This window comes from Bos indicus x Bos taurus, chromosome 13, assembly GCF_003369695.1.
Source record: "Bos indicus x Bos taurus breed Angus x Brahman F1 hybrid chromosome 13, Bos_hybrid_MaternalHap_v2.0, whole genome shotgun sequence".
Taxonomy (NCBI): Eukaryota; Metazoa; Chordata; class Mammalia; order Artiodactyla; family Bovidae; genus Bos; species Bos indicus x Bos taurus.
The window spans coordinates 23,206,021-23,220,971 of record NC_040088.1 but is presented as its reverse complement, the minus strand read 5'-3'; the positions used below and the strand labels follow the sequence as shown (position 1 = coordinate 23,220,971).

Below are 14,951 nucleotides of genomic sequence, written 5' to 3'. Positions count from 1 at the left end.
ATCTCCTCACAGCTGGAAAGGTACATCCAGATGAACCTGAGGTTGGAGCTGGCACAGGCCCAGCAGCACATGGTCCAGAACCAGACAGCCACCATGCTGGAGCTGGGCACCAGTCTCCTGACCCAGACCACCGCCCAGACCCGCAAGCTGACCGACGTGGAGGCTCAGGTACTAGAGGGTGAGGGGGTGGTACTGGGGGCACCGTGGCTGGCCAGGCTGGCTCATAACCCTGGTCATCTTACTTTGACCCTTGTCCCTGGGGAAGGTCAGAGCCTCCTCTGACCTTGCAGCCCCCGGGACTCCTCCCTGATGACCCCATCACAGAACTGTCTCCCACCAGGCCACGAGCCCAGAGCAGGAAGTGGGGGACAGCAGACACTGGGTTTGGCTCTTCTGCCTCTGTGAGTCCCGTGTCCGGTCCAAGCTGGGATTCAGCAGCACAAACACACCTGCCCTCAGGGGGCTCACAACGCTTCAGGAAAATGTGGATAATAAATTAGACCTATTTATTAGACCTCAGGGGGACAACAACTCTGGAAGAGGAGGCCACAGGGAGCAGCAGAGAGGGAGGTAGGAAAGGGACAGGAATATAAGTGAGAGAGTGAGTAAATGAATGGCTGAAAAGACAGCTGACAAAGGGCCACGTGTTTCTTAAACCTTACTATGTGCCAAGCCCTGTTGGAGATGCCTGGTTCTAGTTTACAGCAGTAAATAAAATAGGTATGCATCCATACGCCCCTGGAGCTTCCTTCTCATGAGCACCAAGAAAACAAGCAGGATAAATAGCATGTGTATGAGACAGTGATAGTGCTAGGGAGACAACAGCAAGCACGAAATGACCGGTGGAGAGTGTGTGCCAGGAGTGGCGAGAGGGACAAGTTGCAAGCTTAGACAATACAGCCAGGAAGGCACTGCTGGGAAGGTAGGGTTGGGGCCAGGCTTACTAGAACAGCCTTCCCAACAGGGAGAGCAGTATGTGCAAAGGCCTGGAGGTGGAACAGAGCTGGCAAGCTCCAGGAACATCAAGGAGGCCAGTATGGCTGGAATGACCCAGGGAGACTTGTGGGCCAGCATCAGAGGTGATGGGGACAGGTGGCATTACAGGATTTTGCCAGCCACCACCATGTGCGGTGGGAGCCACAGGAGGATTTTGAGCAGAGGGTCCGCATTTTAAAAGTCTACCCCAGACTACCAACCAAACAGAGGCCTATAGAGGACAAGGTCGGGGACAGGGAGCCCTGTGAAGAGGCCAGTACAAGACACAGGGTGAGAGATGGAGGTCAGGGCCAAGCGGGTCATAGAGGAGACCAGGAGAGTGGCCATGTAGCCATTCGGGAGGTGGAGCAAATATCTAACTGCTGATGGATTAGATATTGGGGGGGAGGTCAAGGCTGATTCCTCCCACATACATGGCAGGAGGAATGGAACTCCATGTACAGGGATGGGGAAGAGCAAATTTAAGATAATCACAAGCCTAGCTAGGTGTCATGGTCTGTGCACGGGTTGGGAAAGAATTTCCAGAAACAAGGCAGAAGGAAAGAAAGGACCACGATATTAGGGTCTATGAGTGAGAGGGTGTAAATAGGTCAGCAAGTTTCTGGAATGGCAGGGCTTGAGGTCAAGTGTGTGGCTGCTGGGCAGGGCTCCTAAAGGGCTTACAAAGCCCCCTCTCCCCACCTCCCTTGTCGGGGCAGGTCCTGAACCAGACGTCACGAATGGAGATCCAGCTGCTGGAGACCTCACTGTCCACCAACAAGCTGGAGAAACAGCTGCTGCTGCAGGGCCATGAGCTCCACCGGCTGCAGGGCCACAACAGGTGGGCACTGGCACCCTGACACGGGACACCCTGGCAGGGATCAGGGCTGAGCTCCAGGGCTGGGCTGGGACCCAAGTGGGCTGGGGATCTGGGGTGAGCCCCAGAACCAGCCTGAGCTGGGCTCTGTCAGGGGGCAAAATGAAAAGGTGGACTTGAGCTAGTGCCCAGGATGGGGGCTAGGGCCAGAGGTAGAGGCCTGAAGACTGGAGTGAGGGGGCACTAGGGCTGGGGCTAGAGCTGGGACGTGGCCAGGGCTAGGGCAAGGCCTGAAACCAGGGTAGGAGATCAGACTAAAGTTGAGAGTGAAGGTGGACACTGGGGCTTGGCTGAGGCTGAGGCTAGGGGCTAGGCAGGCATGGGGCCTGACCACCCTGTCCTGAGTGGGGACAGGAGACAGGCATTTTCCTGGGACGTGGGAAACCCTGATTTTTCCTCTCTTCTTTCTCTCTCTCTCTCTTTCTTTCCTTCTTTTCTATCTTCCTTTATTTATTTTATAGATTTTAACAGCTTTTCTGAACCACCATTTGGATAACATACAATTCACCCTGTACATCTTAATTTGATCTACATATCTGTAAATAAATAAATATAATCTCACCTACCAACTCCTCTCCTTCCCAGAAACAACCACAGTGATATGTTTCTTGTCTGTATTAGCAGAGAGTCTCAGCATTTATAAGCAAATAAACACAAAGGGAACACCCTTTAAATTACAAAGAAAGAGTCCTGGGGTACAGATAAGGCAGAGACATGGACCTCTGAAGCTGATTTCATCTCAGTTTCGAGCTGAGTGGAGAAAAAACTGCCAAGCTCAGGCTGGTGGAGAAAGCAAAACCCACACAGGTAAGCAGTCACAGGCCTGTGTACAGAATGAGACGTTATTGTTGCTCATATGCTGAGTCAAGATAAGGATACAAGCATCCTCAAGCTCCCTGTGATCTGGGGGCCATTAATGATAGTTTGTATACCTCCTTATTCTTACTCCCCATCCCAAGGGAAGGGGGAAGCACTGGGATACTACCAATGACTCTGAACTGAATTAAAGTGCCTAGAAACCAGTGAGCCACCAGTGGGCTTCCCTGGTGGCTCAAATGGTAAAGAGTTTGCCCACAATGTGGGAGACCCGGGTTCAATCCCTGGGTTGGGAAAATCCCCTGGAGAAGGAAATGTCAACCCACTCCAGTATTCTTGCCTGGAAAATCCCATGGACGGAGAAGCCTGACAGGTTACAGTCCATGGGGTCGCAAAGAGTTGGACACAACTGAGCGACCACCACACACAGAAACCAGTGAAGATGGAGGGTGTCATCAATACACACTTGGCCCATGGAGACAGCTAAAATTCTAGAGTCCAGGTGGAATTGTCTCTTCCTGAGGCATAATCTGGGGTCCAGAGAAATTCCTCCGGCCCTGGTTGGACTCATTTTCTTAGACTGGAGAATGGTTGGCATAGCCTCATGCATAAGAAAATATCTCCTTCCTGCTTCATCTCTCAGCTACCCACCCACTGGCAGCAGAGGCAAATATGTATGCATAGTCCCCTTTTTAACCCTTTTTAAACCCAAGTGGAACATACTATTCTTTGGAAGATGATATTTTCTTTTTTTTTTCAATTATCCTGGAGATGGTTCCATAGCTACGTGACACACTTGTGAATTCTTTTCTCCAGCTGCATAATGTTCCACTGGACGCCTGTCCCCAGATATATTTCCCAGTGCCCAGTTAATGGGTACTGAGGTTGTTCCAGTCTCTTATGATTCCAACACGTGGTGCTATGAATATTGTTCCCATACCTTATTGAACACACATGTGAACAAATCTGTAGGACAAAATGCCAGAAGTGCAAAAGCTGAGTCAAAAATTTCTTTCTTTTTAAAAAAAACTCATTACAAAAATGCCTCATGCTTATTATATCCTCAGACAATAGACACTTGTACAAAATGAAAGGTAAAGTTGGCCCCCTCCACCCACCCCTTCCTTTTCATTTCCATCTGCTCAAACCTGATCCACAGAAGTACCAGCACTTAGTGGATTTTCTTTCACATTCTCTACAAACTCAGGTACCACAATGTCCTTCCATATGTCTATCCACGCCTCTTCCTATAAGCTCCCGAGTATCCCTCAACAATTTACATTAATACCATTTTCTTTCTCTTTTAATTTCTCACATGTGGGGTTAGACTGGAGGCAGTGATGTGCCACTCCAAGTCCCTGGCCTCTTTCCCTTCTGCACAACTGAGCTCAGCCTCCTTGCTCTTCAGAACTGCTCCAGATCATTTCCAGGGAAACCAGAACAGAAGAGCTTCAGCCACTCCTGGCTGTTGTGCATTTTGGCTGTTTTGTTTTTCCCCATTACAACCAACTCTCCCAAAGGACATTCTTGCCCATGCCCCCTGGAACTTGTCTCTGGTGAGTGGACTGCTATTTCAAAGGACACGCGTATTTGGGATTTGATCACGGCTAGCTGGTTGCTGGTGTGTCCCTCCCACCCCACCTGTTTCCTCTGCTGGACCCCAAGGCATTTTACTCCAGGGCCAAGTCTCTCTTTCCTCCATTCCTCACTCTGCTATCCGTGGGCACGGACCTCCCGGCTGTGGAACCCTAGGCAGGACGCTACCTCTCCGAGCCCCGGTGCGGTCTGAGCCTCACCCGAGGACCCAGGGGAAAGCCTTGAGTGTGACTGCACGGTGGGGGCGGCGGGTTCACCCCTGTGCGCTCCCTCCCCTCCCTGCAGCGCGCTGGAGACGCGGGTGCAAGCCCTGGAGACGCAGCAGCAGGCGGAGCTGGCCAGCCTCCGCGGCGAGAAGGAGCGACTGCGGCGCCTGCTGGGCCGCCAGAGCGGCGCCCTCGCCGGCCTCGAGCGCACCCTGCGCGCCGCCAGCAGCAACTCCAGCCTCCTGCAGCGCCAGCAGCACCAGCTGCTCGAGTCGGTGCAGCGCCTGGTGCGCGTCATGGCCCAGGGCCCGGGTGAGCGCCCGGGGCGCCCGGGGTGTGGGAGGAGGGCAGCAGAGGGGAGGGAGACCCTGCTTACCCTCCTGCCCTTTCATGCTTGTTCTGGCAGCCACTGCAGGAAGGACCATCCCCGCCCCCAATCATGAAACAGAAACAACAAAGAGTAGTCATCATGGTGACAACAACCACAGTCCTAAGAGGAACCAATCCAGACTCCTCCTGACTCCCTTAGTGACCTTGAGCATGCCCCATCCCTCCCTTAGTCTCCCTTTCCCCATCTGTTCAATACGGGTGGTGATAAGAAGGACACCACCAGCCCAGACTGACAAGTTGGGGATTCCAGGATCCACCCTCCATCCCCGCTTGCTTGGGCTTGCCCCCTCATCCCCAAGCCTCAGTCTCCCTGTCTACAGAATGGAGAGGTTGGATTCAGCCCCACCCCACCCCCCAAGGACTTCTCTCCCCTCTAACCCAAGAGGACCAAACAGAAGAGGAGAGGCACCTCTGGATCAGTTTCCTAAGAAAGGACAATGGCTGGGCCTGCTCCCCAGCCCCCACTTCTAATGGGGCCGACTTCAATCACTCAGTTCCAGAGTCAGTCACTCAGTCAACAAGCACTTACTGAGCCACCCAGTGCTGGGTGCTGGGGGTACACCAGTGAACAGCATAGTTCCACACCTGTCTCCTGCAAAAAAAAAAACAAAACAAAACAAAAAAACATGGCTAGCCCCTCTCTGTGGGTCTCTGAGGGAAGGAGGAGGAATTGCATATTTGTTAAGTGCCTGGTATGTGCTAGGTGCCCTGCTAGCAGTGTCCCTGAAGTTTCCAGACTTGTTTAGTCACTCAGCTGTGTCTGACTCTTTGCCACCCCATGGATTGCAGCATATCAGGCTTCCCTGTCCTTTACCATCCCTCAGAGTTTGCTCAAGTGCATATCCATTGGGTCACTGATGCCATCCAACCATCTCATCCTCTGTCATCTCTTCTCCTCCTGCCTTCAATCTTTCCCAGCTTCAGGGTCTTTTCCAGACAATGGAAGGCCTAAAAGGCTGTGTGCAGGAGAGGAAACTTTAATCTGAGGGCCGCAGGAAGGGACTAACTCATTTTCTAGGGACTAACATTTAGGAAGCGTGATTGGAACCAGGGAAGGGAGAATGGCTTGGTGAGAGAAAGACAGGGAAAGGGTTCCTACTGCTGCTGGGTCACCATAGGGGGAAGCTGGAAAGCCTTTAAGGCACAGGAGTCAAACAATAGTGATGGATTCCAGACGCTGTTGGCTGGCAGCATTGTGGAGACAGAGGACAGCACCATAGTGCCATCTAAGCTGGGCACCCCGAGGTGGAGGTTTGAAAAGGTCTGAGGTGGCCACAGGCAAGAGAAGTGGATGTCTTCCGTAATTAACAGTGACCCGAACCCATCACTGGCTTGTGCATAGTGGCAATGAGGCTGCCTAAATTCGTCCTGTAGCTCAGCCAAAGGCATGGGGCCTGGGGCCAACACCTCACCCCACCGGCTCACTGCCAACCCAGTCTCCAGTTGTGGCCCAATGTCTGCTTCCCTTCCCCAGGGACCAGGGGCCTGGCCAGTGAGACCATGGGGATCTTGTCCAGGGAATGTTTTTGCACAGACTGGGATGGATTTGGGGGCTTTTGTCTTTTCATTTGCGATCTGGGAATAATAGCCTCCTTTCAACAGTGCCTCAGCTCCAAGATCCAGGATCCAGGTTCAAGTATGAAGCCAAAAACAGGAAGTCACACACTTGGTAGCTTCCTGGTTTGTCCCTCGTCAGGATACCTATCCATCTGGAACTTTAGCCCTGTCCATGGATACCCACCTTAAACTTAGTGACTCAGACATTAAAGAATCTCCCCACAATGTGGGAGACCTGGGTTAGATCCCTGGGTCAGGAAGATTCCCCTGAGAAGGGAATGGCTACCCACTCCAGTATTCTTGCCTGGAGAATTCCATGGACAGAGGAGCCTGGCAGACTACTTGGGGTCCTTGGGGTGGCAAAGAGTCAGACAAGACTGAGTGACTAACATTATTAGTTATTGGATACCCACCTACCCAAGATTGGATTCTGGTGGATTCATAGCCCAAAGCTCTAATGGATTCCACGAAAGGAGCCAGAGAGGGGATTTGAATAGTTTATTTACCAATAGTCACTTTTTTCTTGCTAAGCCTGGAGGCCCCCAGAGCCCTGGTGGAATTTGGCCATTATATTCATATCCTCTCTTAAGGCCAATGGTCAGCTCCCAGGGAAAGCAGAATGTAGGGGAGGGGCCCACCTAGGAGATGCTGGTAGAGTGGACTGTGGAGGAGACTCTGGGCCACCCACCCCGAGGGAGCTCTAAGGACAGCTCCCCAGTGAGACCCAGAGAGAAGGCAAGCCCCGCTCATCCCTTCCCACCCGACCCAGCCGTGTGTCCTTGAGCCAGTTACCTCACTCCTGGGCCTCAGTTTTCTGGTCTATGAAATGGAGAAGTACCTCAGTGGAGTTGGAGCCCCAGTACCTGTCCTGAAAGACTGTAACAGCCGCATCTCTGGCCTTCCTGCTTTGAGTCTCATCCCTCCCAGTCTCTGTCCTAATCTCTGGCCAGAGCACTCTTCCTTGCCAGAGTCTGCGCTCCTCAGCCCCATGTTCAAGACTGAAATCTCAAGACTCCTCTCTCCTTCCTTGATGACACTTTCTAGTTCATTGAGCAGCTAGAGCTCCCTCTGGCCTCAGGTCTGAGATCAGGGTGTGAGTCATCTCCTCTCCGTGGCCTCAGGCAAATTTCCTGTGTGTGTGTGTGTGTGCGCGCGCGCATGCATGTGCAGGTGCGTGCATGCATGCTAAGTCAGTTCAGTCCTGTCCAACTCTTTGTAACCCATGGACTGTAGCCTGCCAGGCCTCTCTGTCCATGGGATTCTCCAGGCAATAATACTGGAGATATTCCCACTCAGAGATTGAACTCATGTCTCTTAGGTCCCCTGCTTTGGCGGGTGGGTTCTTTACCACTAACACCATCTGGGAAGCCCCAAATTCCCCTCACCATACCCCAACCCCAGCACACATCAGTCCTGTTCCCACGTTGGAGCCTGTGCCTGTGCTGTTCCCTCAGCCTGAGACAATCCTCCCTTCTACACCTGGGCAGTCCCTGCTCCTCGTCCAGGTCCCAACTCACTATCAGCTCCTCTAGGAAACCCTCCCGGGCCTGATACATTCTGTGTCCCCAACATCTCCCAGCCCAGAACCTGGCACAGAGCAGGCAGAAGTGCCCACCTGGCCCTTTCCCTCTCACCTTGTTATTTAGTTGATCAGTCACGTCTGACTCTTTGCAACCCCATGGACTGTAGCCCGCCAGGCTCTTCTGTATGGGATTTTCCAGGCAAGAATACTGGAGTGGGTTACTATTTCCTTCTTTTTTAAAAAAATGTTAATATATATATTTTATTGAAGTATAGTTGACTTACAGTGTTTTAGGTATACAGCAAGATGATTCAGTTATATATATACACATATATAATTTTTCAGATTATTTTCCATTATAGATTATTATAAGATATTGATTATAGTTCCCTGTGCTATACAGTAAACCTTTGTTGCTTGTTGTGTGTCCATTTCCTTTTAAATTAGAAATATACTGTTCTATTCATACTAAGTCAAAGAAGTAGAATCAAAATTTGTCATAAATTTTTAGCTAGGCAAAATTTCATAAGTTTTCTAAAGGGATCTTCCTGACCCAAGGATCGAACCCGCATCTCCTGCATTGGCAGGTGAATTATTTATCACTAAGCCACACCCATCTTCATCAATGTACATTCATGCTCAGTTGGGTCTGACTCTTCGTGACATCGTGGACTAGTCTGTAGGCTCCTCTGCCCATGGGATTTTCCAGGCAAGAATACTGAAGTAGGTTGCCATCCTCCAGGGAATCTTCCCAACCCAGGGGTCGAAACGGAATCTCCTGTGTCTCTGCATTGGCAGGTGGATTCTTTGCTACTGAGCCACCTGGGAAGCGTTTTGCTCTTTGATAATTGTTTTCACCTTGTCCCATTGCAGCCTCCATGAGGGCAGCTGACCAGCTGTTCCAGGACTGTGCAGAGATCCAGCGCTTTGGGGCCAATGCCAGTGGCATCTACACCATCCATGTGGCCAATGTGACAGAGCCCAGAAAGGTTAGGGGGCTCCTTGGGGACTGAGGCTATCAGACGGTGCTGAGCCAAAGGACCCCTGCTCACCCCCACCTGCTCCCCACATTCACTTCAGGCCTTGTCCAACATCTGAGATCCCAGAGAAGGTAGGGGTGACCCAATCAGGGGTCAGATCATGTGGTTAAAGCAGATATTTTCTAGCTTGTTCCATGTGGGATATTAGGGACTGGGACTGATGGAGACCCTGAACTTTGAGGACCAGTTATCAAATGTGTGGAGGGAGCGCAGTCAAGGCAAAATGTGGATGTCAGGAGGGAGGGTTTGGGGGCCAAACCCAAAAGTGGAAGAGTTTGAGATATCCTTTTTAAGATGCATTCAGTCTGAGTATTTACTTAAGTGAAAAAAGACACCACTTTTAAAGTAAATATTTTATACGAAATTAAGTAAATTCAGCTATGGTGGGATTTTGGAAGTGTGAATAGCTAAAATTTGGGAACACTGATAGAGAGGGAAGAGCTGGCCTGGGAGGTAAGAGATCTGGGCTCAGACTTCAGCTTTACTTTGACCCATTCACCTTGAGCATATACTTTCCCCTTTCTGGACCTCAGTTTCCCTTCCTGCAACCTCTGCTACCCTCACAACATATACCACTGTCTTCTCTCCTGAACAGACCTTTAACATCTCAGAACCTCTATTCCAGCTACTCCCCTCCTCCACTGGAAATGCTATTTCCACTCATCTCTATCTGGCAGGCATGTCAACATCCAAAGCCTTGTTCCAATGCTACTCCCCTGGGAAGCCTTCCCGAGCTGTCCCTGACTCTTTCTTGGGAACTCATCTTGTAGCTGCCCAGATGTTCATATTCAGTAGTCTGCCAGCTGTATCAGACCTTCTAGCCATATCAGTCTGCTAGCTTCCTCCAGATCAAACCAGCCCTGGGGGTTTATTTATCTCTCATTTGTCTCTGATTTGTCTACTAATAATATGGGACTAGATACCAAGTATTTCCTCATCAAACATTGAAATCTACTGAACTGGCTGAAAAATTAATATGTAAACAAAAGTTAAACTGAAAGATGTGATTGCAATGGATGGTAAGCTCTTCAAAAGAATGAACTCTTTGTCTCATCCATATTGGCACTCTCTATGCCTTGGACTGCAAGATCCAACCAGTCCATTCTGAAGGAGATCAGCCCTGGGATTTCTTTGGAAGGAATGATGCTAAAGCTGAAACTCCAGTACTTTGGTCACCTCATGCGAAGGGTTGACTCACTGGAAAAGACTCTGATGCTGGGAAGGATTGGGGGCAAGAGGAGAAGGGGACGACAGAGGATGAGATGGCTGGATGGCATCACTGACTCGATGGACGTGAGTCTCAGTGAACTCCGGGAGTTGGTGATGGACAGGGAGGCCTGGCGTGCTGCGATTCATGGGGTCGCAAAGAGTCGGACACGACTGAGCGACTGATCTGATCTGATCTGATCTGATGCCTTGAATGGAGCCTGCTACCTACTAAGTGCTCAGAAAACATTTGTCCACCAAATGTAATAACATTTTTTTTTTTTTTTTGGTATCTTGTCCCAACCGTGCGGCATGCAGAATGGTTCCCCAACCAGGGATTTAACCCAGGCCTCCATAATAAAAGCACTGAATCCTAACCACTAGACCACCAGGGAACCCCTGTAATAACATTTCCTGAGTCTACGCCATATATCAAGCACTTTACACCTCTTGGCATTTCATTTTTAAAGGAACCCTGCAATAATAGTGAATGAAAAGCCTCCGTTTACTGAGTTCTGTTCTTTAGATGGATGACTCATCTAGTTCTCACGACAATTCCATTGTGCAGATAAGAACCTAAGGCACAAAAAGATGAAGGTATTAGCATCCTCGTTTGACAAATGAAGAAAGGAAGGGTTTGGGCCTGGATCTGTGCGATGCCCTTGACCACCAAGCTCACTGTTTGCTTTGTGATGTTCTGTCAGTCAGATGACCCTCATGCTGGCCCAGACCTGGCTTCTGGCTGCCTCCAGGGGCTTCCAACTCCCCACCTTCTCAATTCTCTCCAGGTGTTCTGTGACATGGAGGCCAGTGGAGGTGGGTGGACCCTCATTCAGCGCCGTGAGAATGGTAGCGTGAATTTCCAACGGAACTGGAAGGATTACAAACAGGTAACATTGCTGCCCTGGGGAGGATCTTGTCAGTCCTGAAACCTGGGGCAGGATGTGGGGTGTGGGCAGGCATCTGGTTTGCCCTCAACCCTTCTCAGAAAAAAAAATCAGCCTGCCTAAACCAACTCCCTTCAAACAGGTTTGGCCAGCGCACATTCACTGTCAAGGACTCCAACACCCAAAATTGAACCTTCTTTTTGCAAGTCCTGACGTATATCCTAAAAATGAAAGTTTAGCTTTCATTTTATTTTAATTTTTGGAAAAGATACACGTTGATGGAAAAATTTTACCAAAAAATGGAACAGAAAAAAGTAACCTCTGCTGCCCACCCCGGGATGCACTGCTTAAATGAATGTCTTTGTCTTAACACACATACATGACTACATCTGTAGGAGAGATTTTTTAATGCAGAATTGCTGGCTCAAAGACCCCATGCATTTTACAAGATGAGGGATAATGCCTGATTGTCTTCCAATTTTTTAATTAAATTTTGAGTAAAGGATTTTTGGCAAGCTGACTTAAAAGCTCTTAAAGTTTTTAAGAGCAAAAGAAATAGAAAAAGATACTCAAACGGAAATATAACAATACTATTTTTTGTGTGTCTGTTTGCTGTCCATTTGATAAATACTTGAAAATAAATAGCAAATTAAGCTATGACTGTTCTTAAACCAATTGGGTTTTAAAGAATTATTCAAATGGCAAAAAGAAAGAGGGTGCTCAAAAGCAGAAATACACAAGAGTGCTGACTATAAACCATTAGGCTGATCAGTGGTACTAAAATGGGGAGTGGGGCTTAGGTGTGCCCTGTCCTTAGTGCTGAATTACTGTCCTGGCTAAGGGTGTTGGATACTTGTCACCCTGGGACACTTTCCACCTCAGTGCTCTTCGTTTTACATTTTTGTTACTGAAATTTTGCAGTGGCTGCCATGTCACTGAACAAAGTTTGCTCAGCCATGTATGCAGCGGATTTAAGTTTTTAGCTAGTTTTTAACTGAGATTTAATATACGTGCATTTCTGTGCACAAATCCTAAGTGTAAGTAAGATTCAGTGACCTTTCAGTGAATATGTATTCACCCATGTGACCACCATTCAAAGATAGATATGCAACATTCCCAGCACCCCAGAAAACCTCCTTGTGTCTCCTCCAAGTCAAGACACCCCCAAAGTAGTGGTTATTCTGACTTCTACCACCACAGACTTTTTTTGACCTGTTCTTTAACTTCATAGAAATGTGATTTCAATTGCTTTTAAAAGGTTTTTACATTTACAAAAGTCTTAGTCATTTTACTCTAGAAGTTGGGGAGCTCCACCCTTAGGCCTGCCCACACTATTCTTTATGAATTTGGTCATTTAGCAAAGTGGCTTTGGGTGAATGTCCCCAGAGCCGGGCCCAGCCCAGATCCTTAACCAAAGGCGTAGCCTCTGTCCTCCACATGCAACCCACCCGCATTCTCCCCTTCCCTAGGGCTTTGGCAACCCAGCCGGAGAGCACTGGCTAGGCAATGAAGTGGTGCACCAGCTCACCAGCAGGGCAACCTACTCTCTGCGAGTGGAGCTGCAAGATTGGGAAGGCAACGAGGCCTACGCCCAGTATGAGCACTTCCAGCTGGGCAGCGAGGCGCAGCTGTACAGGTGGTCTCGGGGCCCAGGCTGGTGGGTGGGCGGGGGACCCTGGGCTAGTGGCTACAGAGTCTGCGCCAGGGGTCAGTCCCTGGGCGTCTCCTGTTCCTGCCATCTTTCCCCCATCTGGGTGCGCGTCATGGGCTCTGGAGGCAGCTGGTTAGCACTCAGCACAGCCCGGCCACTGGGTGGGGTGGAAAGAATGCCACTGACGCTGCCATGCCGGGAGCAGGAAGGGGCCTTCCAAGGTCAGTCAGTCATTTTGCAGAGGCCTGGAACCGCGGGAGTGATGTTCCCAGTCTGTCCTATGCTATGAGGGGAAGTGGAAAGGTCTCCGGGCTGGGAAGTGAGAGACCTAGGCTCATTCTCACTCTCTCCAGCTTGCTGTGTGAACTCAGGCGAGTCAAGTCAGCTTCTCCGTAGCTCTGTAACACAGGATGGGCTTAAATATGAGCAACTTATAAAATCACCAAGGTCTCCCACCATCCCCCTCAGCCTGGGTTCTTGGTCCCATTCAGAAAAAGAAATGAGCATTTCTTGAGCACCTACTATGTTCCAGGCACATAGCTTCATTTAATCCTCCCCATAACGTTTTGAGGGCTTCCCTGGTGGCTCAGACGGTAAAGAATCTGCCTGCAATGCAGGAGACCTGGGTTTGATCCCTGGGGTCAGGAAGGTCCCTGGAGGAGGGCATGGCAACCCATTCTAGTATTCTTGCCTAGAGACTCCCCATGGGCAGAGGAGCCTGGCAGGATACAGTCCATAGGGTCACAAAGAGTCGGACACGACTGAGTGACTAAGCACACACACACACATAACCTTCTGAGGTAAGTGTTGCTATACCTGCTTTAGTGATGTAGGAACTGCCCAGAGTTACAAGGTAGGGAAGGCATAGTTTTAAACTCATTTTTGCTGCCAAAACTCGTGTTTCTCCCCCATCATTTTATGCCTCTGAGAAACTCGAGGATATTAGGATAAGCTATCTTGGAACCAGGACAGAATTGAATTCACAGATTCATGTTCCAGGGCCACAAGGGACCTCACATGTCATCTGGTTTTTCACATGATGCTAGAACCTCCTCTACAGCCACAGTCAGCATCCAACCATGCTGGAATGCTCCCATTAATGGGAAGCCACTTCCTTCCAAAGAATCGCTCATGACTCTCTGGCTCCTTGCACTGTATGCATAGTTCCCTCTCTGATGGCCTCTCAGGGATGTGCCCCCAGCCCCTCTCTCTGTGAAATGTTCCTGGTTCATCCAGTTGGCTGCTTCTGACATCCCTCTTTATGGGACTCAACCCAATCTGATAATGCTCTTTCATAAAGTGTAAGGTCTAGAGCTAAATGAAACATCCCCAGGTCTGGGCTAGGCTGGCTGAGCTGAATGCCCCCTGACTCCTTGAGCTGACCAGTGAGTAGCCACAACACCTGGCTGACCTCTCTTTAAGCCACTGACCACCAAAGCCAAGACTTAAATCCTGGCTTTATCCTTATCTCCCTGAGGGACCCTGAGCAAGTTGCTCCCTCCACTGTCTCATCTGTGAAATGGGTGCCCAAAGTGTACCCACCTCAAAGTGCTGTGAAGCTTGAATGAAATACTACACATAGAGCATTAACACTAGCACTTAGTAAATATCCAACAAATAATATTATACTATTATATTACAATTACTGTTCCCAAGCCATCCTTTCACACACTTGGCTGGCCTGTTCTGTGCGAATTCACTGCTGTTCCCATCCCCAGTGCCTGGGACATAGTAAGTGCATAACAGGAAGTGGGGGTGCCTCCCTTTCCTACACATGTAACAGTTAAACTTCATTTCATCTCCATGACCCAGTCCTGGGGCAGCAGCTTCTGTGGCCCCAAGTCCATGATCTGCCATTTTTCTTAGGGAAGAAATATCAGGAAAGTATTATATCTCATTGTGCTAAAGAACATGGCCCTAGAGCCAGATTGCCCAGGGTATGAACCCTGACTCTTTGACTTGTTGGATTCATGACCTTAAACAAGTTACTTACCTCTGTGTGCTTCAGTAAAACACACTATCTATGTCATAACTGAGATAACCTGTGGGAAAATGCCTAGCATATGGTTAGTGTTAAGTAAATGTTAGAGATATATAAACAATATATCCAAAGACAGAAATACAATCTCTACATCTATGCACATCTCAGTTATTTATGTCCATTTATACGAACATATGCATTTATGTTAAATTTGGAACCACTTGCTGTGCTCTCCTATGTGAATTTG

General features: G+C 49.3%; 1 protein-coding gene across 1 annotated transcript in view; it reads left to right on the top strand.

Annotated features, from left to right (window-relative positions):
• ANGPT4 (angiopoietin 4) overlaps positions 1-14,951 on the top strand; it is a 48,183-nt gene that overhangs the window by 23,844 nt on the left and 9,388 nt on the right. The window contains exons 2-7 of the mRNA XM_027558928.1: positions 13-168; positions 1,695-1,816; positions 4,550-4,782; positions 8,813-8,928; positions 10,974-11,075; positions 12,542-12,708. Coding sequence (XP_027414729.1) covers positions 13-168; positions 1,695-1,816; positions 4,550-4,782; positions 8,813-8,928; positions 10,974-11,075; positions 12,542-12,708 — 896 coding nt within the window. The remainder of the gene's footprint in view (positions 1-12; positions 169-1,694; positions 1,817-4,549; positions 4,783-8,812; positions 8,929-10,973; positions 11,076-12,541; positions 12,709-14,951) is intronic.